This window comes from Leptonotus elevatus, chromosome 4 (genome assembly GCF_054856555.1).
Source record: "Leptonotus elevatus isolate MCC_2025b chromosome 4, RoL_Lele_1.0, whole genome shotgun sequence".
Lineage (NCBI taxonomy): Eukaryota > Metazoa > Chordata > Actinopteri > Syngnathiformes > Syngnathidae > Leptonotus > Leptonotus elevatus.
Genome location: NC_141242.1, coordinates 16,475,808 through 16,502,767, shown reverse-complemented (window position 1 = coordinate 16,502,767; position 26,960 = coordinate 16,475,808). Strand labels below are relative to the sequence as shown.

The following is a 26,960-nucleotide window of genomic DNA, read 5'->3' as shown; positions in this document are numbered from 1 at the left end:
GGATGTTTGAGAAGAGTAGTTTGAGAGTGAATCAAATATTGACGCAATTAAAAGAAGGGTATTGTGAGTTTGACAAACATGCTAACACATAAAGTTTTTTTTTCCAGAAAAGATTTGCTTGGGTGTCTGTCCAAAGTGTTCTTCCAAATGGACCTCAGGACAAACCCTCAGCCAAAAACTAAATGCTTAGGCATGGTAGTCACGTACAAAACCATTGCGATGGCATGCTCTGTCACAGCAAATCATTCAAACTGAATCAAACCACACACACTGCCTGGTGAAAACACGGCTTTGCAAACATGAGGAATGTGACATTTAAAGTTGCTCTAAATTCATACACAAGTAAATTGCCATCCACCTGTCTACTTTAGAGCCTGATATATTCGGAGGTATTGATACAGTTCTGCAAGTATGAGACTGCATACGTATTTACAGTAAGGAAGTATGGTGTGTCATTATAACCACTATTCTTCTATTCATTCTCACTTGAGCTTTATCAGCTTGCTCCTACGTGACTCTGCTATGCAGTGATTTTCATCCCTTCCCTTTCAGTGAAAGACCTGCTGGAGCGTTGGTGAGAGGAAAGAGATGAGAGATGGGGATTGTTTATTTAGTCAGATGGTCTATCGTGTGCAAAATTGATTTGAGCTGAAGAGAAAAGCATCTACAAAAGGCTCTTGGCATTGGGAGAGACGCTGGGTCCAAACTTTGGTCAAATGGTTGAGAAATATGAAACTGCCTGGATTGAATTGCATTCGTGACTTGGGTTCATTTGTTTTAGGTAGGGATGTTCAATGCCACTTTTTTTAAGACCCATACCAGTGCGAGTACTCAATTCTTGAGTAGTCACCGATACAAAGTACCAATACCACCAGTATTTTGGATTCATAAAATGTCCCAAACACAAAACAATGACAGATCATTTTAAAGAAATACCTATATATATATATATCAATATAGCATTGTCCCTTAAAATTGCATGAAGTTAATGGCAATTTTCTATTCTTCTCATTTCTAGTTCCTGACCATAAAACAGCCAACAATATTGGGTGCTGTCGTGAGAGACAATTATGTACCTGGTATCAGTACTCACCCATCCCTAATTTGGGGGTTTTCTTTTGAAATTGACTCATTTTCAGATATGCAAGCATGCAATTGCCAATGTGGAGTTAACATTTTTGACTGGCAAACATGTTGTAACGTATGTGCAAATACGCTCAAACATACTTGCATATACTTTTCAACATACCCGCAAATACGTTCCAATGCCTTTTCAAATACAATCCAATATACTCGGAAATACATTTGAACGTATATAAATACATTCAAACGTATTTTCAAGGAGGGTAACAAGAAAAAATTGCAATATATATTATTTGCAAGTATGTTCGAATGTACTTGTAGGCTAAATGCTAAAAACAACAAATGTGCAAATCAATACCCCCATGGCATTATGGGGGAAAAAATGCCCAATCGAAATTGTGTACTGGAGATATAATAAAAGTATAAAAATTACGAATAAACGTTTGTTTGCTAAATTTTTGAACATATTGGTATAATGTAGACCAAATGCTAAAAAAAAAAAAAAACAGGGGGGGGGGGGTTCTTACTTGCGGTGTGGCATTGTGGAACAAATGCTATGTTTTGGCATCTAGCCTACAAGTGCGTTCAATACATTCTAACATATTTCCAAGTATGTTTGAACATATTTGCAAGTACGTTCAAACATATTTCAATACGTTCAAATGCATTTGCAAATATGTTCGGACAAGTTTGCCAGTCAAAAATGTTTACTTCACACCGGCAGTTCCGAGGATACCAGTGTCTTCTTTTCCTTTTGGCTTTGTATTGTCCTTTAAGATTATTATGATGCCTCTTTTGACGTTGAGCGTCTTGGCTTCAAGTGTTGTTGGATACTAAAAGTAATAGTGTATTTTGCAAATCATCTGTTAAAATATGTCTTAGTAAGTCCCCTAGATGGCAGAGGCATAGGTTTTTGTATTCCTTCGCTCTGCCTCCTCGTGCCATTAAGAGACGTTACGTGTGGCTATTATTGTGGAGCTGAGCCCATTATTGTAAATAAGCCAATAAGTAACCTCACAGTGTGTGTCTGCAAAGCAAGTACACTCTATATGCAAAGCAGACGCGCATTGTTAAAGAAACTGGCAGGAAGTGATTATATTTGTAATTTAATTTCCTTGGTCACACATAGATAAGAAAATGGAACGGCTACAGTTGGCCAAGGTTGACTAGAGCGAGGCTCGAATGGGACTACAACGTCATTGTTCGGACTTGGACGTCCGAGTCGACACCACTTACACGGGCAAAGTGGGAAATTATAGCATATGTGATGATCCAATAATAAGTCAAGGACGCAAAAGCAATGTTAACACACAAAACAGCGCAAAGACTTGAGCAATGCAAAGACACGTGTATTCTCAGTCAAATTCAAGTGCAGAATAAGAACGAAACTGCTTTTCCTTCTGTCTGTCTCGTTTCAATGTCAGTTCTGGTGAACAAATGTAATCAGTGCGGAGGCCTGGGTGGCGCGTCCATCACAAAGAGCAACGGCTCATTGAGGATTCCGCAGGCGAAATGAACTGAAGTCCTAGCAAAATGCGTGTCTGAAGGACACAATGTATACGTCTCCCTCTTTAGGCTTTTTCTAAGATTGTGGGGCCGTTCACATCAAGAGTCCTGACTTCCATAAAAGTATCCACTTTATGCAGTGAAGGACACAGCATTGCGGTGGCCATGTTCTTATTTCCACTATATCAGATGTTTTGAGGCTAAAGAGGGATGACGACAAGGGAGATGGAGAGAGAGAGAGGTAGAAGGTTCATCACAATGCTGTACAGATTTCAGGGACAGTGTGAAGCTATTCTACGTCATTTAAAATCCTCTCTCCAACCCTTTGTTCTCTGCTCTCCTCCCCTCTTCTTGAGTCTGCTACTCCCCTGCTGTCAAATCATTCTTCACGTTTCCCTTTTTTTCCCCTTTTACTCTGAACCCAATTGTACTAATCTATCAGAAAAGTCGCACATGTTCAAACTGAATTATTAAACTCCAAAGACACTAAACTGTAAAAAACGTGAAAGTAAGGCTTTATTTTTATAATTTATTATGCTTCCAAAATGCCTTCTCAAAACTTGTCTGGCAATCCACTTACTACTTTCATTTTACAAAGAAAAAAACATAAACACATGTACACCTGCAGAGATGTATGTAGCATTACTCATCAGACAAAATATCCCGTGCTTTGCCGAATGACGTTGTAAGATTTGAATGTTACACTAGCACCACCAACAGGCCAAATTGGAACCTGTTCAGTCAGCGGTACTTCCTCTTCTGTAAACTTCAAACTTACCTGTCAATTCTGACAATGCTTTCTAGGTACATGTATTTAACTCAGCTACAGAACGACAAGTACGGTACATACTAAGCTTTCATCATGTGGGTGGTGGTGTAACATAATTCGTGGGGCATGGCTGGATAATGAGTCTAATTGATGAGAAGGGTAGTGGATGAGAAGAGGTGTTCTACACATGCTGCCAGCTGCCTGCAGGAAGCGCCAGTGGCCTTTAAACAGGATTGAAATCTGATTGATGTCTGTTTAGCAAATGCCCTTCAACAATCAGCATCTGCAATCTCATATCTCTCTGGTTGCATTCGCCTGTTAGTTTGTTTTTTCGTTTTTCCTTTGTGCATAAATGTCTGACGATGTGTTTTTGCAGCTTGATTCAGGCCATCTTTTTTTGAAGATATTTTCAAACAACACCCGCAACCCCGTTCCAAAATCAGGAAGTCAAGATTTGCTGCTGGATATTGGAATTTATTCAAGGGATCACCTTGCAAAAAAAGAATTGAAGCTTTAAAAAAACAAAAACAAAAAACAATTTGAAAAGTACTTCTACATTAGATGTAAAGTGCGTTTCCGGCTCTCTCAAATACCAAATTAGATTTCAAGAGCTTTCTTTTAGAGAGGAGTGGGCGGACCTGAAACAACAGCAAATGCTGAGAGGTACAGCTGGACACAAGAGTACACTCCACAGTGAATTGGATGTTTGATGTTTAGGTGGGATTCTATTTGCAGTTTGAGAGCTGATGCAGGATGACCCTCAACAACATTTGCCTCGTTTACACAGCAATTAAACGCTACCCCGTTGCTAAATTGAAAAAGAGACAAAAATCCTCTGTGGATTTAATAACAAACTCATTAGCAGGGTCCAACAGGGTGGAACTGCCTTTTAATCAGAGCATCACCTGATTATCGCCCAATTAACAAAGCTAGTGCCTCTTAATTTTCCCCACTTTGGCACATTGAGAATACAAGCATAAGCAGCTCAAAGTCTGTGCTACTCCTCCTCATGGGAATGTGAGACAACGTTAAATGTAATGTCTTTGGAGGCAGTCTGTCATCTGCTGGGCCTAACACATGGCAGCTGCAACCTTTTCGCAACACGCTTCCAACTCATGATTGGATGATGTATGCATTGTCACACCCGATACAACAAGCAGGCAAATGAAAGCTTTTGTTTATTTAGCTGAGAGGGATGCTTTCTCTGAAAAAAAATAATCTGGGGTCAAATTGAGGTTTGAAACGCAATAGATGCAATAGATCCTCCGTACCATGTGAATGGCAGGTGCTTCATCTGAAGAGGTAAAAAAAAAATGTAACCCGTAATTCTGGACTTGCCTGCTCTTAACCAAAAAATAAATAAATAAAGGATACAAATATAAAAATAGAAGCCTAACACAGCCCTCCAGAGACATTAACTCATGATGGTAGGCCCTACATATTATTATTTTTTACAATACTGTCTGTTCATATATATATATATATATATACAGTATGCATGCAAAAGTGGTGGAAACACTTGAAGAGTGGGGGCACAATTTTTGCTGCATATAATTATGCAACTGATAAGCACAATAAACATATATATATATATATATATATATATATATATATATATATATACTTAAACATGTTCAGATAGGCACCAACTAGTGCAATAAATAAAGGGGGTAAAATGATGTGTGATAAAAGGAGCAAAAAGTCACATCAAGGACATAACACTTCACTAATTCAAACTTCAAAATAAAGACACGCAATATAATCATTATAAAAGAGACCCTCTTATGCATATGCGCTGAAAACATACTTGACAAATACATTCAGAAATACAAAGAAACAACAGAACAGGGATGGATTCAGATGGTGTTGAAGAAAACACTTCACAGAGAAACCTTGACTAAGAACCATAGAATCCGAGAATTAACAAGTACATGACTATCCAGCCATCCATTTTCTACAACACTCACATTCACACCTATAGACAATGAACCCTGTATGCATGTTTTTGAACGTGGGTACCCACAGAAAACCCACTGAGGCATAGGGAAAACATGCAAACTCCACACAGTAAGCATGGAGCAGAGATTCAAACCCAAAACCTTTTAACTGCGGCAGACGTGCTAAACACTCGTTGCTCCATTTAAGTATTTGCAAACTGATGACACACACTTACAGAGTATATTTTCAAAATGTCTTTATGCAGGGACAATACATTTATGCGTGTTTATTTCAACATCAGAACCACTCAGAAAAAATTAAAAAAATTAAATAAAAAGAACCACTCATTTGCACAACTCAAACAGCCACACAATTATTGATTACAAAACAGCCAATTGTGGAGCCAGCCACTTAGAGCCTGGTTTTCTAAGATCCAAAAAAGCAGCTGCCGACTCTAACAGACAAAATTGCTATCTTTCACAAAGATTCCAAATCACAGACGCTAAAAGGCATGTGCACTCACTAACAGACTGCGTGCAATGTTGGCAACGGGTGTAAAAGTGGTGGATAGAGCCTCATTAAAAGGTTTTTGTGCTTTGGGTGCTGCTGGTAGATTTCCCCATTTGGGAGAGCATCTGAGAGCAAATTAAGTCTGAAGGGTTAGTAGAAAAAAGTATTACTGGGGAAAAAAACAGATCTTTTGCGCTGGCAATTTTGGTGTAGCCAGCAACCGCTTAAAAGCCATCTTCTATTTGATTTAATACAGCCTGAGTACCAATTCTGAATAACATTGGGTTTAATACCTGGGATGATAGCACAAAGAGGGGGAAAAAAGGCCAGCATTTGTCACATTGCGCTGAAATGACCAGACACAAGTAAATGCTTAGTTGAAAGGCACTTGGAAAGTCCTTAGATCAAGGATGGGCAACTGGCAGCCTGCGGGTCGTACTCTAATTGGGGGTGCGGTATATAAAATACAAAGATATATAAGGAAAAAAATTAAGCTGTAGTATTAAGTTGGAATATCACCATCCACCACTAGATGGCACTAGTGACATTACACCAGTTCTTATACAGTACTGAACCTATACAAATATAATTCCTCAATAATATGTAATTTTGAGGGGGTTGATTGAATATTGAACATGACGCCACAATTTTAGCTTCTGGCGCTTCAAAAACATTTATGCAAGCACAAGAGATCTGTTCTCTCATTTCTCTCACAGAGGTGCTGTTTGCAGACAATTTAAGGATGCAAAATGAACCATCACAATTGATCTCAGGTTTGAAAAATCCCATTACCTGCTGAGTTAATCTAATCATACCTATGTTTGCACGTACACACTTTTAGTAAATTAGGCTTTAGTGTTTCTAAATCTGTTTGGAAGATGGCTTCCCCATTGAGTCTGTGCATGTGCATGTGCATGTGCATGTGCATGTGCATGTGCATGTGCATGTTCATTGCACCCATGTTCTCTTTCATACGCATACCCAAGTGTTGTGACCCATTCAAGGTACTGACATGTACCTCTTGAAAGCTAGCTTACTCTCACTAAATGCAGGGTGAGGATAACCATCGCTGAAGCAACGACTGGGCTGAGGAGTGACCCTCCATGACTCCACTACCTTCTCCAGGTCTTCTAGGATGTCTGGCACAATAACTTGCTCAGCTAGGAAGATGATAATTTCCACAACCAACAGCAGAACCCAGCCTAAAGCCCCCAGCCAGTAAGAGGAGCCTAGGATGGAGAAGTCCTGGTAGATTTCTTCAGAGTGCTGATAGGTGAAAATGGACCAACTGAGTAGGAAGAAGAAACCTGCCAATGGAGGGAGAAAAGGGGTCAAATCAAGAGTTAGAAAATGAACAATGTCGTTGCGGCCTGTCATTGGATGTCTAGAGCTTTATAAAATAGATTTTTATGATAATGATTATGAACAGAGAAATTGAAAAATATATTTAAAGACACGCTACGCTCAAGGGTATGTAAATGCAGCACATTAAAGCCTTCTTGAATTGAACCCAAACCAACACAACAAAGACTGTTTGGAGGTTAATAGAAAACAAAGCTATTTTTAGGACTTTGCTCCGAAAGTGTGCTATATTTAAAACGTGTACAACAACAAGAGCAACAATGTCCCACCAGATCCAACAGATAGACTTCCGTTCCCTTGTGTATTTAGAATAAAATAATATGCAACATCTGTCCATGTTCTATAACTCTTAAATTAAATGTAATTCCAGGGCAAATATAGACAACCATTCATAGTTACACTAATGGACAATTTTATCTTTGTCTAAAAAGAAAATCTATAAACTATTGTTCCCATTTTTGTGACAGTGTTACTCAGTCATATGAAAGTAATCTTGGGCATGTATTGTATTACCTGTAGATGTCATGGTGAGAAGTAACAAGGTGGTGGGATACAGTGCCTGCCCTGCCATAAGGAGAGAACGGGTGTTGGAGTAGGAGCGCACTGTCTCTGATGTCCAGCAGAGGGCGAAGACCAGCGAGAGAGCCCCTGTGCTTAAGGCCAACAGGAAGGACAGAAGCCCAAAAACTCTCTCTGCTTCCAGGGCTGCATCAGAACAGGCATAAAAACAAAAACAGGTGAATGGACCTTTCGTACAAAAAATGTTTGCTTTGTTGCTGTTAATGTTGTTCACTCTGCATTTGTTGTTGTTTTTGTAAATAACAATTGATGTATCTATGTTAATCTGTTTATGCAAGCAGCATATAGGCAGAACAATTAAGACTCAATAGCACAAAGTACAGTTAACCGCTGCCTCTACTTATATTGATTAATTGATTAATTAATACAATAGAATATTACGCTAAAAAGCCCTGAGTACGTGCATTTGTGAATAAACTGAAACATCATTAGTTTCCTTAACATACAAGTTTTGGTGTTCTGTAAGATTTTTCTAATGCAAAATATGATTGGGAAAAAACGTTACAGAGAATATTAACTGTACATTGTAGCGCTTAAATTTATGAAAGAACAACAAAAGTGCAAGCTAATACATTCCTTGTACCGTCATATACAGTATAATAGTATACAACCAGCCACAACAATATGATCATTTCTGAAATATGTTTTCTAATACATGAGCTATACCATATTCTTATTTTGCCTTTACCAAAGTAATAATGCATCAATGATTGATGCCACGCATAAATTAATTTAACACAGATTATTATTATGGTAAGAGTTCGCAGTGGCGTAGAACTGTGCAATCATAATGAGATGTGTTCATTGTCCAATATGTTGGTTGCTTAATTACATTTAGTAAGTTAAAAAGGCAGTACAATTCAGCAGTGCTTAGAACTACAAATATTTTAATGAACATATGTTAAATGAATACGCCACTGAGAGTGTAAATCAAAAATTAAACATTGGGATATTTGTAAACACAGAAGTGGATATTAATTAATAGTCCAAGTGGTTATGATGTTATGGTTGGTCTACTTTCATTTTTTTTTAAAGTGTTTAATTAGATGTAGCCTGTATCAAAACACAAATTTAAGGCATCAATGTGCGACTGTTTGGAGTTTAACATGTTTGGGGAATCAAGACTAGATAAAACTTAAAAAAAAAAAAATTGTAAGTACCTAAATCAATGTGAGGCTTTCAACTATTCTCAAGCTGGTTCAGTGCATGTTTCCTTTCCACCAAATGTAAGCTTCAGTTGATAAAAAGAATGCATCACTCAGCATAGGAGCAAGCTCAAACTTGTTTACTTCTTCAGAAAAGGCTCTTCTGTTAGCATGTGGTATGACTCCCTAAGCCTGACTAGTGGTATTGCTTATTGTCAGCGCACAAGACAAATGATTACGTTTCACACTGCCTTATATTTAAAACCATCAGACATTTTGGGGACTTCATGCTCACCGTTGAAGATCACACCATCTTTGTCATGGTCTTCCTTTGTGTTATTCCACTCAGTCCAGAGTCCACCACCCTTAAACCAGAATGGTGTCCAGACAGCATAAGACACACACAGGCAACCACTAAGCCCCACACAACACTGTGTGAATCTGAAGCGACTGATTGCGTCATTTAATTCTGGAAACCTCATGTTTACAGTACACTGAGGGGAAACACAAGTGACATTTTCAGGTTAACAGCCTCTCAAACTTCACATTGTTTATCAAATTCTAACATGTATAATGATGTCAGATGATAAATGTACTGCCTTACCTTGGTTCAAAGACAGATCAAAGCATGTCAGCCTTTCTTGAGTGTATCTCTACTGTACAGTATTCGACACCTTGACTCATAAATTATTTTCTTTTTCTTTTTTTGCAGTGCTCATCCCCCAGAACAACCCCTTCGTCATACTCCGCCTACACTGAAGTGGAAACTCCCCCAGCTGTGGCATATTCCTGTGACATCTTTGTGGCCCACCATGTCACAGTGCAAGTGAAAACTAGGGGTGTGCCAAAAAATCGATTCTCGTAAGAATCGTGATTCTCATTTAGTACGATTCAGAATCCATTTTAAATGTCCCCAAATCGATTTTATTTAAATTATGTTATACTGTCTTGCCTTTGTCTGTGTGTGCCTTTATTTGGAGCGCTGTTCATGTTGTACCCGGTTTGGCCACTGAGGGGCAGTGTGGTTCCACGCGGTCTAATACACTGTTAAGTTGTAGCCACATTAGAGTAGAATGAAAAAGTCACAATCAAGTTATTCCAATAAAAGTTATTTTTTTCCAGCGCGGAGCTGTTCTTTTGAGTGATAAAAGTGCTGCGAGTAGCGTGCTAATTAGCATTAGTGAGTCAGACTGGAGTAGATCATTACAATTCCTTGCACAGCTATAGATTGAAGCAAAAATCATTGTCAATTAAATCATTTTGAATAAAAAATTGTTCTTAATCAAAAATCTATTCTGAATTGAATCGCAGACCCACAAATCTGAATCGAATCGTGAGACATTCAAAGATTCCCACCCCTAGTGAAAACAGCACATGTGATAGGCCTATTTGAGGAAGTAGAAGGTTGTGTGATTACTTTAAACACATTCAAAGAAACTTTGCAAATTAAAAAATAGTCAGCCAGCTGTGCACTCATATTTGTGAAAGATAGAGAAACTTGGTTGGTGAGAGAACGGTGAGAAAATCCACCCTTAAGTGTTCAGTGTTCTCACAATTTCTCCCCATTGTCATTCAACAATCACTCTCTTCCCTTTCCATTCATGAGGGAGAACTGCAACAGCCCACACAAGGTTAAAATTAGGCAACTAGACATCATATCTGAAATGCATACAGTTACAGTATGTGTGTTTTTAAATATTCTATAGTTACATGATGAGATGACAAAATGTCAAAATGCAGTAGCAACATGGAAAACATCATTGGCATACCGTCTTTTAATTGATCAATCACAACTTGGAATGATCACAGAATTTTTCTGTTCTAAATTTTCCAACATTTGGAAACTGAAAATTTTTCCAACATTTGAAAACTTTGCTTCTAACGGTATGAGAAAAGTGTAGAGAATGTCTTTTTCTATTCAGGCATGACTGCCAAAGTGCACAAAGTGATATTCAATCATGCTTGGATGGGTTTAATGTGGAATGACAGAGGAGACCTGATCTCAAGCTCATCAAGCAGTTTTGGGAAGAACAACAAACATTGTGAGGCAGTCGCTCTAGTCTTGCATTGGTGAGGTAGATGAGTCAATAACATTTTTGTACGCTGCTATAACTGCAGAGGGGACTCATTCTCTTTAAGTCACTACTTGAATGGTGATGGCTGGTATCTCACAACCTTCATACAGAATACTGTACAATTATATAGCAGTGATTCTTAACCTGGATTCTGAGCAATTGTGGTCCAGCACAACTCGCTATCTAGCAAAACTAAAGGAACACTTCCTTAAGATGCATGGACATGAGGAATACAAGAACACAACACTTTGTGAATTCAAGGTGAAGAGAGCCAGATTCGATGACAAAGCTACTGTCCTTGTTAATTTTGTTCACCAGTAAACCCTATGCCTAAAAACATCATATTTTATTTTCCAATAAAGAAGGTTTGGGTAATCACGCATAAGGAAACTGGTGGGGTTCAGTACTTCCAGCAAGGTTATGAACAACTGCTAGAGCAAAGATTATTTATACATATTTAAATGCAGCCAGGTTCGCATTACAAATGAGAATCTGTTCTTAACTCATTCACTGCCATTGACGGCTATAGACGTCAAAAATTAATTTAAACTATTTCTACTAGTTTTTAAAAAAAAAAATCCACTTTTGCTAAAAAGAGTATGAAAACCTAGAAAAACTTTTTATTGTAAATTTAGAACAGACATACAATTTGTGATTAATCGTTAGTTAACTAGTGAAGTCATGTGATTAATTACAATTTAAAAAAATCGTCTGACGGGCCTAATAAAAAAAAAAGTCTAAAAATAAGGGGTGTTTTATCGTGATTAATCGCATGATAATTTAATATCTGTTATTAATGTACAATAAAAAATAGGTTTTCATAAAAAAATTTAAAAAAAATTGTTAAACTAATAGTAATAGTTCACATGAATTTTTGACGTCTACAGTCGTCAATGGCAGTGAATGAGTTAATTAATAAAAGCAAATTGGATGTTTTGGTTATTTACATTTGGCTTTTAATTCAGCATACAAATATCCCAACTATGGATGGATTGCAATGTGAAATCAGTCTCCCATTAACACTCAACTATAAGGCATCATTTAAGATATAATTTCTGGTCTCAAAGCCACCCAGTTCTTCTTGTCCTCTCAGTGAGAGCTTTTCCACCCCCCCCCCCCCCCAAAAAAAATCAACTGCCTCCTGTTGGGTGTTCATGTTGAGCTTTGTGCCATAAAGATAAAGTGACAAGGGATTCTTAAGTGCTGCCTGCTGTAATTTGGCAGCGACATCTTCGCCTGTGCATCCACAACTTTACTTTCTGGCTTGTGCCAACAGGGCTTTAAACACATCAAGAATCTCTGGGTCCTCCCCTGCAGACCGTTCTGGCGTGTTCTTTTCCAACCAATCAGAGGAGCGGATTTGATGCTTGAGCGTACCAATCAGAGAGTCCAGGCTCTCTGCAGGCTTAGAGGCTTGGCAGTCCAGCAACACAAACTCATCAGGGCCCGGCGAGCTTGTGTCAGGAACAGAACTCGCCTTCTCCTTCAGCTGGTCTGATGACTCGCTCTGGGGGGATGATGTTGAATTTTCAATTGTGGCATTGTCTGAAGGTGCACTGTCCTCTTTCACTGATCTCTTGTTCTCCTCGCTGGCTTCTTTGACAATGAGGGAATCCCTGCTGGTACTGCTTTCTTTGATTTCTTTTAAGGCCTCTCTGATTCTTTTCAGTCCTAAAACAATATAAACAAATCAAATACAAAGCAGGTCAGTAATTGGTATTCAGTTAGCACATAAATTGAGATCAAATTTGTATGAAATTAAGTAATACCAAAGCTATGCACTCATTTATCTCACAGTTAACAAACGTTTGCGTGCTCATTTCATACATTTTCACCAGGAACTCCTTCAGCCTTAAAGCTTAAGATATAAACTTGACAGAGCAGACTCCCGTGGGTAGCTTCTCTCATCATATTTTTCAGTAGTGAAGCAAAAGAAATCACTTGAGCAAAAAAAAAAAAAAAAGCATTTCTCCACCTGTAGAATACATCCTATCCTGAAATGTACACAGTGCAAGTCAACTTGGCAGTACATTCATCTTGTATTAATGTAATGTTGCATTGTTACCTACACATATTCACGGTTCGGAATTTGCAAATTTACAGTTGTGATTTTTTTTTTCTGTTTTAGTATTCAGATCAAAGCAATACATTTATTGATTAGACGCCATCTGGTGGCATTTTGGTGCCAAGGAGTTATGTTGAAGTGAGTTGGTGAACTGCATTTAGACAAAAGTTGTGCTTTGCCACCATCCTGTAGCATCAACACGCAAGTGTAACCCTTACTTATGTTTTGCTTCAATTATTTACTTGCCGGTCACTATTAGTGGATGAGCTTATAGCACCCTATAATGTAATAATTTCCTGAAAATGTAATAACACCTGAAAATGTAATCCAATTAGCCCTTATCTTGATCAAAAATGTGATAATTTCACCAATAATGTAAGAAAAAATCCTGACTGAATATGTAAAAACGTTTTTAATGATAAAGTAATACATTACATTACTGGGGATTTATTATATTTTCAGGTGGATCTTCTTTCTCAAAACTAATAATGTGGAACTTCACAGCTAATGTAATATATATGTTTAGTTTCCGTCCAAAGTTCTACATTTTGTGTTTTGAAAATCGAATACTGTTACATACCCGTACATTCACAGTGAGTGTTAAAATGTTGGTGTTAAATGTTTCAGAGTTGATTTCAGCACTTGAAGTGTATTTTTAACACTGCCTGATTTAAATGGAGGTGAGTGTTGGAGTGATTTGACAGAGTTGAATTATTTAGCGTTAAACCAACCTCTGCACAAAGTTACGGTAATCAAAGTAAGCTCCACCCACTTCGCATCGATTTTTTATTACATTATTGGTCAAATTATTACATTATTGAGTTTTATTACATTTTTTGATCAAATGAAGTGCAAATGTTATTACATTTTTAAGCATTTTTTAATTTTCAAGAAATTATTACATTATAGGGTGCTATTGCCTACAAAATAGAAAAAATAATGCTAGATAATTTGTGAACAATGATATGTACACAGTGGACTGCACTAAATATTACTACTGTATAGCTAATGACGGACCAAGTTGAAGGTGGCGCTGATGGTCAGCAAAGACGATGCGAAACCAGCCAGGAATAGAGCAGGAGAAGGCTTGCCCGCAACTCAATACAACTTTATGTTTGAGGAAGCACCGCCACATCCACAACTCCTCCTCAAATGATGGGGTTCTGAGAAACTAGAAAAACAGACAAGAAAGTGACGTCAAACCTAGCGAATACAATGATTTTAATGACAATGACTTTCCCCCTGCAATGCAATTACCTCCGCACAAATTAGCATTTGATTATCAACCCCAGCATCACAATGTGACCTTGGTCAAGTTACCTTCCTGAAGTCAGCCCAGACATACAAAGCAGCAGGCCTGTCCAGGTAGTCAATGTCCATTGTCTGCAACTCATCTGTCAGGTAGCAGTGAGCGGCTCTCAATCTCCGTCTGTTCTCAGGCAAAAACTCCTTGCTTATCCACTCTACAACATGACAGTGTGAAGCATCATTAGCTTCACAGCAGTAGTGTACATTGTGTGGCAAAGTATTTGTGCAGCATGATTTGCAGCGCAAGCTGAAAGGCACAAATATATCCCTCAGAAGTAAGAGAGGGACACATGTAAAAGCATACATTTTGATCTGAACCATACACGCTGAGCTTTCACAGTCAGGTTTACCAAATTTTACAAAGAGAGCGCCCCCCAATAAAGTGACTCTTTAGTTCGGTAAAGTTTTCCACTGTAATTGTGTTAACTTATTCAAACCCAAAAACGTGTAAATACGTTGTTTTAATACTTTGTCCTTCCCTCCCAAAAACGTGTTTACACGTTTTTTTATGCAGCTTCTGACATGAAGAGGTGGCTAAAAGCAATGGTAGTTATTACCACAAAACAAAACGGCTAGCAGGTGGCAGCAGAGTATAAGAGATCAGCCAGGGCCATGATGCAATAAGCTCTTTTTGACACTGTTTTCACCAGGGATGTGAATATTGATTAAACCTAACTATATTGTAATGCTAATTGCTGCAAAACAGAAACAGATACAAATATACTTTTATTTTTTATTTTTTACTGATGAAAGAAGAGACTAATCTTTCTTTTGGTATGTTCTATGTTTTTTTTTTAAATAGCAATAGGACACAATATTCTGTGGGCCTCACAAAATCTCAAAATCCAGTAAAACAGCCGGGAGCAAAGGGGGTTGCTTCAGTAAAAATGGCGTGAATGAGTTAATTTAGAAGATTTCAAATGCATTGACATTTGATCGCCCATGACAGACTTGAATCATGATCAGAGACACCATTGCCATCTATGAAGCCTTGCATGCTGCATCGGCAAAAAGGCTAAAGGAAATGTATACTAAATGTAAGTCATTTTTTCTTATAATTGGTGCTTTGTAAAAATGAATTTGAATGTATTATTTCTACGTCAAAATATTATTTAAGTTATTCACATATTTTGAATGAATGAATGAATAATTTTTTTTTCGATCAGTCATAAAAGAAAAAATACAACACAGGTCAGTTATAAAAATAAAAAAACATACAGACCGAAAAGGCAGACTGAAGCTCACGCTTATTTTCGCTTACCCATTTAACAAAATCAGACCACGCAAAACGATTAACTCAAATATCACACATAAATGATAAGATGAACAAAAACAAGATCCAAACATCAACTTATATTCTCATATTTTTTACTAACTTTACTTTTAAACAAATGTTTAAAATTAATAATTGTCTGACGCCCTTTTAATTCATCATCAAGGTGATTCCATACCTTCACACTACTTATAGTAATACATTGATCTTTTAATTAGTCCCAGATTTTATTCTTTTAAAATGTTCCTCCTTTGGAGGTCGTGTCTATATTCTTTTATCTTAAACATGTTGTCTTTATGACTAGGGAGCTGTTTATAATACAATTTATACATTATAAGTGCAATTCTATAAAAAAACTAATCCTCAAATTTCAAAGCTCTTAACTTAATAAATAACCCATTTGATGGTTCTCTACTATTTCACTTTGTTATTATCCTTATAGCGCTCTTTTGTTGAATAAATATTGACCTTGTATGTGTGGGATATGCATTCCCCCATATTTCCAAACAATATGTTATATAAGGCAAAACCAAAGAATGATACAAAATATACAAAGCATGATGATTCATACATTATCAATATTACTTGGCTGAGTAATATCATTTGCTAAACTAGGCCCAACAAAAATGATTAAATTAATTTGCTAAGTCAAGTACTGTATCTCCTTTTAAGATAAGGCTAAGTGGCTTTTCCAGTGTTCTTTCTAATTAAACTATTTATTACTTTCCAGGTCTCTCTTAATATTGTTTATGCTCTTTTCCATTAATTTGCTGTAGTAACTCTCTTTTACTTTTCTATCAATTTATTTTGTATATATTTTGTATCTCTTCTATTCTATTACGTAAAAAAATCTTCATATAAAGATTTTTTTAAATTGGATTCTGTAGGGGTTTAGAAATCCATGGCTTGTTTTCTTTCTTCCGAACACTATATGTCTTTAATGGACAGTTTTTTTCATAGCATTCATTAAATATCCTCAAAAATAAATTATAGGCTATATTTGTGTGGTAGTTAGCTATCTAAGGAGTGTTACAGAAATAAGTGTGTGCTGTCCCGAAGAAGAAAAAAAAGTTTTCTATGGTTCAAACTGGAAAGCTTGACTGTCATACAAGTAATTTAAACAAAGTAAAAAAATTTAATGTCTCCTGGAAGGTCACACAAAATTGCCATGTGTGTGCAATAAAGGATAATCTTCCTATGGAGCAAAGTAACATTTAGGTTAAAACTACAACAGCATTGAACTATACCTCTGTCCTGAAGAAGTTGTGCAACCTGGTGTTGAGTTGTCCCAGAAATACCATGTAATGGGCCCAATTGGGCCAAAGCCTCCACGAGGTCTTGGTTCTCAGTATAAAGAGTGCCTATTCTGTTTCCAGCCATTGCAAAGTCCTGGAAAAGGCAAGATGAAGTCAACAAGTAAAACAGCGCTGACAGCAAATCTTGTGCAAGGAAATGCTGAGAATTTACAGTTCTTTCAGGAGTCATAAAAAAAAGTCCCCCACATAGCAACGCACGTACCTTGCTCAGCCCCCACATTATATGTGTCCTCTGTGGGTCGGGCAAACTGAAATAAGGGCACATCATTAGCAGTTAAGAGGCGATCTTCAGCCATAATTATCATGATAAAGGGTGTACATGAGTAATAAGAGGATAGGTTAACATCGTACCTTTCCAGACTGAGGACACTGTGAAATGTTACTGATTCGTCAAACACCGTCAGCATGTACACTTCATCAATGATGGCATGGAGGTCATTTCTGAAACAAGAGACGGATATATTTAACGTAACATAACATATGTCGAGCAAAATGTATAATGATTGTTTTACAACAAAGACAATAAGACATAGAGTAAAGGCATAATAGATTAGTATAAGAGAACTGTAAACTAAGGTTACAGCAGCTGAGTAACTGAGTAAGTTCTGCAGTGGTTGTTGTGCTGGCAGGACCATTTAGGAAACAGCAATTTAGGGCCTATTTCCTGATGACAGTGCTGCACTTGACAATATGCTGATTCTAAAGAAAGATGTTAAAACACCATAAAGAACACTTATATGACAAGAGGCTCTCAACTGTAAAATGTCAAGAGCTGTATATGATGTTTTGGCAAGCTGCAGGACTGCAGAACAGGAGGATTACATGAAATGTCAAGTTATGTAATCTTCCATCCATCTAAACCACTTAGCCTAATTCCAATGGAATTGTTAAAAAAAAAAACTCATAAAACAGGCCTGGACAAAAGTGGTATCCCTAGAAAACCATAAGGACATGTTCAACCTTGCCAAACATATCATGTGAGTTGCTCGCTGTCGACCCCTGATTTACAGAGACTAAGCCTAAAGTAAAAAATAAAAAAAAAGTTTACAAATAAATCTGCCTTTTTATGTTGTTGTTCCAATGCATTTCAGTGGTTGTTAATTATACACGGATTGTTGCTAATCGTGGGCCACCCTGGTTCCTACCCCTGCAAATTGCGGGATTCCACTGTAAAGTTTTAAGCTGTAATATAACCATTCAGCATTAGTCGGCTAGGGGGTTGAACGGGTCTCTAAAGACTCAGTTCCCATCGTCACATTGAAGAGCCGTTCAAAAGACTCGATTCGTTCGTGAACGTCACATCACTCGTGTCCGCAAAAATGCTCCCACACAGTCAGTCAAGCAGAGCGCTTATGTAAAAATACGGTCAATCTAATGTATGAATGGGGCGGCGGGTAACAACTCTAGTGTAGCCCAATATAGCGGAGTAAGAGTAGTGTTTCTTCTTCACACATCTACTCAAGTAAATGTAAAAAGTATTGTGTGGTAAAACTATTCTTAGAAGTCCATTTTTTTCAAAAATGTACTCAAGTAAATGTAACGGAGTAAATGTAACTCATTACTGCCCACCTCTGGTGACCACTGTGTGATTTTCTTTCATAAACAGGGAGGTCCCAACAATTTTGTCTGTCTAGGTCGCATTATTGGTGGGGGGGGAAAAAGTTTTGAAATGAGCGTTCTTATATTTTATCACAAAAACCTGGCACAAAAACCTGGGTGTGTTGACTTTTTATATCCACTGTACATTATCTTTTGTTATATCGTCGCAGCTATGTGAAAAAAACGTATGTCAATTTTTGTCATTTTTTTTTACATGTTTATGTTTTCAGGATGAAATTGAATGCAAACATCCCCAAAGCGTAAAAAAAAAACTGTTTTAAACAAATTTTAGTTTAAAAAAGACAAAAATGGACATGAGTGTTTTTCACATAGCAACAACGATATGCTATGTTATGCCTTACCACAGCACATGTTCACTGAAGGGCAAAACACACCTTTTGGCAAACTCCAAGAAGGAAAGCATCTCCTCTGGAGTGTAGACTTCAGCAAGAGGATTGTGGGGGTTCATCAGTATAATAGCCCGAATGTTCGCCCCCTATTTAAAAAAAATAATAATAATCAAAAGTTGCTCATCAATGAAACAGGATCTTGGGGGATTTTTTTTTTTTTAACTGCTTCCAGAATTTACTTTAGATGGGTTAGCACGTTTTCAGAAATATTGACACATGCATGGATTACCTCTTGCTTTGCCCTTTGCATAGCTTTCTCCAGTTTGCACACGGTGAGGTGAAAAAGTCGACCATCTTCGTCACTATCCTATAAAGGTTTTTCAAAATAAGAATGCAGGTCTCAACACCAAGAGGAAGCTTGCTGAATAACATTAACTTGTGCACCATAAGCTAAAGCACAACATGACTAAGAGTGCTGCTGAATGTAAACAATCAAGGCAGTACAGGGGACCCCCGATGTTTGCAAGGATAGGGACCAAGCCTTACCGCAAACAGGGAACCTTTGTGAATAATTGACGCTCTCTTGTAAAAAATAAAAATAAAAATGCAAATAAGAAATGGTGAACTGGGGTTAGGGGTAATATTTGAATAGGTGAATTTGCAAATGCTGTACCCCGAATATTCGGGGGTCCACTGTATGTCTACTGTTTATATGAAGCAAATAAATCCAAGATGTATGTTTCTACCTCACAGTCGAGCGGAACATGAAACAACTTGACATCACTATACAACTGCAGGTCCTCAGTAATAACACCATAGAAAGGGCTAGGAATGAGAATGGCATCTACAAAAGACACACACAAAAAAACGTTTCTGTTGAGATGCAACTTAGACATGGAACGTGGAAACATTCTCGAAAAAATTAAATATGTAGGGCTGCACAATACAGTTGTGCTTGAAAGTTTACATACACTAGGGGTATGAGCGCACTGTAAGGTGAGACAAAGGCTTAATGCCCATCAAATCCAAAAAACGGTGGCAATTTTTTGATATTTTGAAGTTGACAAATAAAGATGTGCATGTGAATTTTGGTGACAATTCCTAGCATTTTTTTGTGTCATTAAGTGCCATTTAGCGTTTGTACATTTCCAGTTGTGCTCATAAATTTACATACCCCAAGGGTATGTAAATTTTCAAGCACAATGTATATCGAAAAATATTATCATGGCGATAATGACACATGCAATATGTGTATTTCAAAAGCGTGCAATAAATTCATATAGAATTGTATTTTTCGGACTTTGAGCAATCAGATGCTACCTTAAATGTGCATTGCCATCTAATAGGAGTAAAGTACCTCAGGGCATTACTAACACAAAAGTACTATTACTTAATATGAATACGGTGAGCCTTCTTATTGATCCGCATGAAAAAAAAATTTCATTAGATAATAAAGATGGCATTTCTTTAGGTATATGTTAATTATTGCAATAAAATCGATAACGCAATACGGTATCATGTTTTTACAATATTGTGCAGCCCTAATATCTATATTTCTTAACGGGGAGCCAAAACGTTGGAAATTTTTTTTAAGCATAAATACATTGGATGCGCTAATATTGGTCACAATACTCTATTATAGCTTTCATGGATAAGAATTAAAGAGAATAATCATTCAATATAAGTAGGTGCAAATTGTTTTAGTACATCCTCCACTCCCAATTATACAGTATAACATTTTTTTTTTCAAATACAAAAACAATGTATGTATTATGTGTACATTTGGGGACCTACCTTTTGGGTCACAAATGACGGCTGCAATGCACGAAAAGAGGGAACTGCATCCATTCATCACCACAACCTGAATAAGAACATAAATTAACAAAGTTATTTCACAGCCAAAAATAACCTGCCGAATGGCAAAATGGCCAATAATCAAGTAATTCAAATTAACTAAATTGGCAACATCAGCGTTATAAATGAGTGTGGCCCTTTTTAAAAATAATTTTTTTTTTAATTAGTTGGAAAATTGCTTAAAATCTGAAAAGCCAGGGGGGGGGGGGGGGGACATGGGGTGTGATTCTGCTCTTTAAAATTACACCAATCACAATTTCCTCATCAGTCTTCAATACAACAAATACTACTCGTTTACTCTGTCAATTTTAGAGGAAACAGCCAATAAGGCATGTTATGTTTTAAGGTACTGTATATCATCAACTAAGAAACCTAAAAAAGCTATATAATAATTATGGTACAACTGGTCGTTGGTGAGATGATAGTCTGGATCCCGAAGTCAGTCGAGGTGACATTGAACAAGGCACAGAACCCAGCCAACATCAAATAAGGGCCCTGTTACCTTCAGTCTGACATGACTATTAACATGTCCGCAAGTCTAGTCTTGTTCTCGGTGTGGTACAACAAAAATAACTTGAATTTCCCATCCGAGAATAAAATTTAAAATTTAACTGGGAGTGGATGCCATTCTGCTTTACGTGTACTGTTGAGGTACTCCTAAACAAGACACAAAACAAAACTGTGTGTGTGTGTGTGTGTGTGTAAAACATTCACTTGCTAGACTAATGATGTTAACTGTCTTTTTTTTTGTCATACAATGTGAGCAAACTATTAAACATTGTATGAAATTACTTGACTACAACAAAATATGATTAAGTTATAATAATGAAACTGTTACCTCGCTATGACAAAGCCGTGCCCTCTATTAACTCATTCACTGCCATTGACGGCTATAAACAGATATGACATTTGTGATTAATCGCGAGTTAACTAGTGAAGTCAGGCGATTAATTACAATTAAAAGATGAAATGGCCTCTTGCCCCTAATTTTTTATCTTTTTTTTTATTCATTTATGGCAGTGAATGAGTTAATGTCATGTGACCGCTGGAAATATGCTGTTGCTCATATGAAATGGCAAAAAAATACATTGACTGCTTAATTTATCACAGCTTTTCAAAACAATCTTAAGGGCTGTTATGCCGGAAGAGGTGAGATCAAAGCAATATATTGGACACGTATGTTAAGTTACTCCAAATGTGATGAAATCCTGGCAAAATTAAACATCTAACCAGTGATTTTGACATAAATTCAACTCACATTGTCAGCTTTCAATAGCTTTGGAGAACGACAGTAGTGAGTTAGAAACTTGGCAACCACCTCTCTCAGGCTGAAAGAATAAGATTAAAAAAATATTATTTGGAATTTGTCCCTTTTTTTCCATTCAAAATAAGAGGCAACCCACTTACAACGCATGTCCCTTCCAGTCACCATACTGCAACAGAGCTGGGTCAACATGTAGCATGTCCGATTGGGTCAACTGCAAGTGGAAAGTGAAATGGTCTTATATTGCATTAAAGTGAATCAAAATAGAAAAACATATCGGATAGAACAACACGCAGCACATATTAAGTACCCTTTTATGAAGAAGATCAAAGCAGAGCCTGTTCTCACTTGTGCCCATATTGATGACACCCTGGGACATTGGGAACAGAGAGACAGCTGTAATCACTTTAGTGGTGATAAAATCCGGAAAAACTGACTCACATTAGGGTTGTCTGTGTCATATCTGTTTGCTCCATAACGAGCAAAGCCTTCCTGGAGGATGCCTTGATGACGTCGAATGTTGTTACCACGTTTGGACAGGTACACGCTGGCCTCAGGAGACCTCGCGCCTCTCACAGTTGCCAAAGCACTCTCCGATGTGCAGGTCTTGACTGATGGGTGCAGTCCCGAGTGTGCATGTGTATGTGGTCGAGATGGGGATGGCGCAGAGGAGGCAGTTGATGTCGCCAGTAAAGTTGACTGCCGATCTACCAGGGGGACGGGGGTGTTAGTGGGCGCTGTTTGCGTGGTTAATGCCCCGGTAAGCATGCTGAACAGGTGCAGCTCGTGCTGACGCTCCTGTTCAGCTCTCCTCTCTTCTCGCTGCTGTCTCCGCTCATCAGCTTGCAACTCCTTCTCGAGACGAGTCTCCTCCCAGGAGAGGAGGCGATCTTCAGCACACTGCTGCCACATGAGGAAGCCTGCAAGGGTTTTGTTGAGGGGGCCCTGACTGCAACACTTTCCACCTCCGTGGCCACATGTGGTTTTGCCTGCCTTACGGCATCTCCTCTGTTTTAATGCTGGAGGGGATCGGAGGCCCTCCCGAGATGTGTCATGTGGCACAGGAACGTCGCCTAACTGGGAAGCAGACGCATCAATGTTCAGGTCAGTCAAACCTGCGGATATGAGAAAAGCATGAGATGAGATGATTGCTGAGTGACATTCCTTCATGCTAAAATACCAAATAAAACTGTGACAACATTTCTACTTCTCAACAGAATGCGAGTGTGAATAGTTATATGCCCTGTAATCTGCCTCTCGCCCAAAAATCAGCTGGGAATCGGACATGATTCAGTTCACCTGGTTGAAACATTTCTTGTTTACTTTTCCCTCAGTAGTGATATCATAATGTTGCCTGCTCACAGTCGTCTGAGTATTGTGCATAACTTGACATATGCACTGACAATTCACACCATTTGGACCACTTGAACAATCTAGTAAGCCAGGGCACCATAAGGGGGGCAAAAGTAGCGATGTTATGTTCAAACCAAACACAAATTGAACTATTCTTGCTATGCGATTGCATATTAAGTCAGTGCAGTTTGCGCAGTTGGGTGCGCATCCGTGCCAGGTGGCGCAGATGCAATACAAGTGGGGGAAAACAAACACACAAAAATGTGCTTCTTTGCACACTCGCTTGTGTTGGGAAATTTGAACTGTAAGACACAAATCGCGTTGTGACAGACAATCGGCATTGAGAATGTATTGGCTTTGTCACACACAAGTCAAACAATGGAGGACAGAATAGTCATTGAGGTCTGTGGGCACCCTGAGCTGTACATCACAGGCAACTTCCAATACTGGGACCATGTCAAAAAGGAGGAGGCTTGGAGAATGATGAGCGAAGAAGTTGGCCTATCTGATAAGTGTATTTGCTTGGTAACAGCTGTTGAACTGTCAAGTGAAGTTTATTTATATAGCCCTTATAAGGAAAGTCAACCCCAAAATTTTCTTTACAATATGTTTTTTTTTTTTTTTTTACAATATGTTCAATGCACCCCCACTAGTCTATTTCTGACTGTTTGTGGAATATGAGCCAAGCAGCATAATGTACCCGTTTTTATCCATCAATGGGGCTGTCTTTTTTTTCTTCAGAATGCCATATTTAGACTAATGGGAGCACATGAAACATATTCTTGTAAAGAACATGAACATTTTGAGGTTGACTTCCCCGCTAATCACAAAAGAGTCTCAAAGGGCTTCACAAACACACAGTTGACAAATATTAATGACATCTGCTAACAACCAATAGCATTTAGCATTAGCCAAAACCTTAGCACCATCCTGACTGGTGATGTTCAAAATATATTTTTGCTGTCACCGGTCGGAGGAAGCTCCTCCTCTTCTCCATTGTGGCATGGCGCGAAAGGAGCAACTGCGTTCGTATCCCGTAATCAAACTAACGAAAAGCATGAGGCGAAATTTCACTTCACTTTTGGTGTGAACGTAGAATAGCAAGGGCTCTTTGAAAACAAGATTACAAAGAGAGAAGTATTATTTAACAATTATAGTGGTTGAATTGTATGTGATATTTTGACTTCATCCCACCAAAATATCCTATAAATTCCTCACAAGAAGGAGTTAAGTTTTCAATGTTGCAAAGTATAACAACAACTATAAACATCTCTAAAGTAGTATCCCAATCAAAATCTTATATTTGTTACTAGAAATAAAGAACTTTATATTCCATTTGGTTAAAATATTGCAAGTGGCAATAATGTTGTGATGCAATGTCTGTTGTAAAAATAATGTACTGCCGGTAATTTGAAAAAACAACAACCTGAAGGGGAACTTCTTGAATGAGCAGAATTGTCCCCTTGACCGTGCGTGTCCTCTGTTCCAAGCAAAGATTGTTCATCTGTTTCCTGTTCATCTCCTGATCTGTAACACAGATCTGGTTGCACAACATCTGTGTTCAAAAGAATTTCCTCACCATCCTCACATTTTACCTCCAGTGGATCGTCAGTTTTGGGGGGCTGACCAAACAGAAACCCACCTGAAGAAGCTGGACCAAAAGAGCTTAGCGAGGAATTCCCCTGCAAGAACGAGTCACTTCCAGCTGGGCTCTGAAACAATTGCTGGGCACCAAACGTTCCACCCAGAGTGGAGTAGGTAGTAGCCGGTCGGTTAGCTAAGACCCGATCCATCACGTCGTAAAATTTCCAAGATCTAAGTTTGTGGTTGTCCTTAATGCGACGATACTCCAGCTTCATCTTTTTAATCTTCTCCCTGCACTGGTCGCCTGTGCGGTACATGCCCTTTTCGCGCAGAATGAGTGCAATGCGGTCAAACACACGCTGGTTGCGCAATGAGCTTTCCAGTTCTAGCTGGACGGACTCGTCGGACCACAGCTGGAGCAGCTCCACGATCTCTAGGTCGGTCCAGTTGCTGCCCCGCTCGTGCCTCCTGCAACGAGGGTCCATTCTTCCTCTGGCTGGTGGTTACGTGACGTTATCTCAAACACTGTGAAAAAGTATCACCAGGATAAACATAATCATCACACAAGAGATGAGACAAGCAGACCAGACAAGTTGACAAGGACTTTTTTTTTATATCACTACTTGTGTCTTGAGTTGACAGAGTTTGTGCACCTTTTTTTAATAGTTTTCTCTCGCTTTTTTTTTTTCCAGTAATGGCTAAACACGTCACTCAATTTCCAAGACAAGAGAAATTAACACACGTTGCTGGTATTTCATAACAATTTGAGTTACACACACAATTTGAACATTTACAGTCTTTGTTTTGATTCCATTTCCAAATGATTCTCAGGTCCAATGATTTTAGGGGGCAAGCCCAAAGTTCCAATTATTTAAGAGTTGTCCAAACTACTGCAATCTATTTGTTTAGCATCCAGCAGCATAGACTAAAATGAATGTTTAGCACCGACAGTGCCGTATTCGGCTTCATTGTACTACAGTGCTTCCTTTCTACCCTGGTGGCAAGGCAGGAAAAGAGAAGAAATTCATTCTCATCTCTCATGTCCTGATGTTCAGCTAAGTAACCACACATGATTCAATAAGGATGTAAGGGCAACTTCGTACGGAATGCTTCTGTTATGGTTTGTAAATGTTGAGATGTGAGTCTGCTGTTGCTCTAAGCCTCCTTTGATTTTTCTGTATTTGGACCTGGAAAGAAAAAGTGTTGACACCACTGGTTTAAAAACACTAGAGGTGTTCTCATCAGTTTTATACTGCCGATTCTGATACAGATCATTCATGAGTGAGATTGCCAATAACGATTCTGATACCAATCACATGCATTAGCTGCACATCTTTCAATTTTAGAACTGTTCACTAACAATTATTGCAATATTCCACGCAGTTTATTAAGACTCGGTAAACATTTCCCAAATAGTTGGCAAACCCTCTTCAAAAAAGTTGGCAAATGACGTATTTTATTGTTTAACTCACCTGATGCAGTGCTGGTCTACACGTAAAAGAGGTGTTGGACCATAAAGACTCCTTTGCATGATATAATTTTGTTGGTTGTGTTGTTGCACGAGCCGACTGGTCATTTATTTTAACAAAATTAAGCCTAATCACTTTGGATCGCGCGTCTCACACACTCGCATGCACGCGCCACTTTATTTACGCTTTACGTCCTAATTATTATCACGCAAAATGGCATATTTTTTCTAAACTTAAGGAAATGCTATTTTCCCAATAACTTTTCAATGGCCTGTAAATGTATTTTCCGTAATTAAATACGTTTTGCACAATCATCATTTCCTTTCTCACCATAAATCAAAACTGCACGTCCTCGAAGTACATTCTCATCTTCTCCTAAAACGAGAAATCTATATTCTTATAGGAGTCGTAACACGGCACGTGACGGACATTTGGAGCTGTTTGTATCATTGTTTACTGTCTACTGTGCGAAAGTGCGACACCGCAACTACAACGAAACTACATCCGGGTCAACTGCACGTGCACGTAGCTTATTCCGGGATAACTATCCCGTGATAA

General features: G+C 38.2%; 2 protein-coding genes across 5 annotated transcripts; both read right to left on the bottom strand.

Annotated features, from left to right (window-relative positions):
• Positions 1–4,032: 4,032 nt before the first annotated feature.
• Positions 4,033–10,525, bottom strand: LOC147175857 (uncharacterized). The gene is made up of 4 exons (XM_086073966.1): positions 9,497–10,525; positions 9,188–9,386; positions 7,682–7,873; positions 4,033–7,113 (listed from the first exon to the last, which is right to left on the bottom strand). The coding sequence occupies exons 2-4, from the start codon at positions 9,372–9,374 to the stop codon at positions 6,806–6,808; spliced, it is 687 nt and encodes a 228-aa protein (XP_085930092.1). The 5' UTR covers positions 9,375–9,386; positions 9,497–10,525; the 3' UTR covers positions 4,033–6,805.
• A 1,560-nt stretch (positions 10,526–12,085) lies between these two features.
• accs (1-aminocyclopropane-1-carboxylate synthase homolog (Arabidopsis)(non-functional)) lies at positions 12,086–26,905 on the bottom strand. Of its 4 annotated transcripts, none has more exons than XM_086074787.1 (17): positions 26,406–26,905; positions 24,992–25,458; positions 24,776–24,904; positions 22,438–23,111; positions 22,307–22,366; positions 22,140–22,210; positions 21,991–22,060; positions 20,673–20,739; positions 19,625–19,722; positions 19,168–19,245; positions 18,924–19,024; positions 17,281–17,370; positions 17,132–17,177; positions 16,861–17,002; positions 14,353–14,495; positions 14,050–14,203; positions 12,086–12,638 (listed from the first exon to the last, which is right to left on the bottom strand). In XM_086074787.1, the coding sequence occupies exons 2-17, from the start codon at positions 25,416–25,418 to the stop codon at positions 12,220–12,222; spliced, it is 2,769 nt and encodes a 922-aa protein (XP_085930913.1). In that variant the 5' UTR covers positions 25,419–25,458; positions 26,406–26,905; the 3' UTR covers positions 12,086–12,219. The 4 variants fall into 4 exon arrangements, with proteins under 4 accessions (XP_085930913.1, XP_085930914.1, XP_085930911.1 ...); XM_086074788.1 differs by having other exon boundaries at positions 24,776–24,889; XM_086074785.1 differs by having other exon boundaries at positions 24,776–25,458.
• Between the last annotated feature and the right edge of the window lie 55 nt (positions 26,906–26,960).

Excerpts from the sequence above, each read along its gene's own strand:
- LOC147175857 (XM_086073966.1), bottom strand. The coding sequence starts at position 9,374 with ATGAGGTTTCCAGAATTAAATGACGCAATCAGTCGCTTCAGATTCACA. Across the intron at positions 7,874-9,187 it reads AGATGGTGTGATCTTCAACG|CCCTGGAAGCAGAGAGAGTT; the intron begins GTGAGCATGAAG and ends GTTCTGATGCAG. Across the intron at positions 7,114-7,681 it reads TCTCACCATGACATCTACAG|GTTTCTTCTTCCTACTCAGT; the intron begins GTAATACAATAC and ends CTCCATTGGCAG.
- accs (XM_086074785.1), bottom strand. The coding sequence starts at position 25,418 with ATGGACCCTCGTTGCAGGAGGCACGAGCGGGGCAGCAACTGGACCGAC. Across the intron at positions 22,367-22,437 it reads ATGACACAGACAACCCTAAT|GGTGTCATCAATATGGGCAC; the intron begins GTGAGTCAGTTT and ends CCAATGTCCCAG. Across the intron at positions 20,740-21,990 it reads AGCTATTGAAAGCTGACAAT|GTTGTGGTGATGAATGGATG; the intron begins GTGAGTTGAATT and ends GTTCTTATTCAG.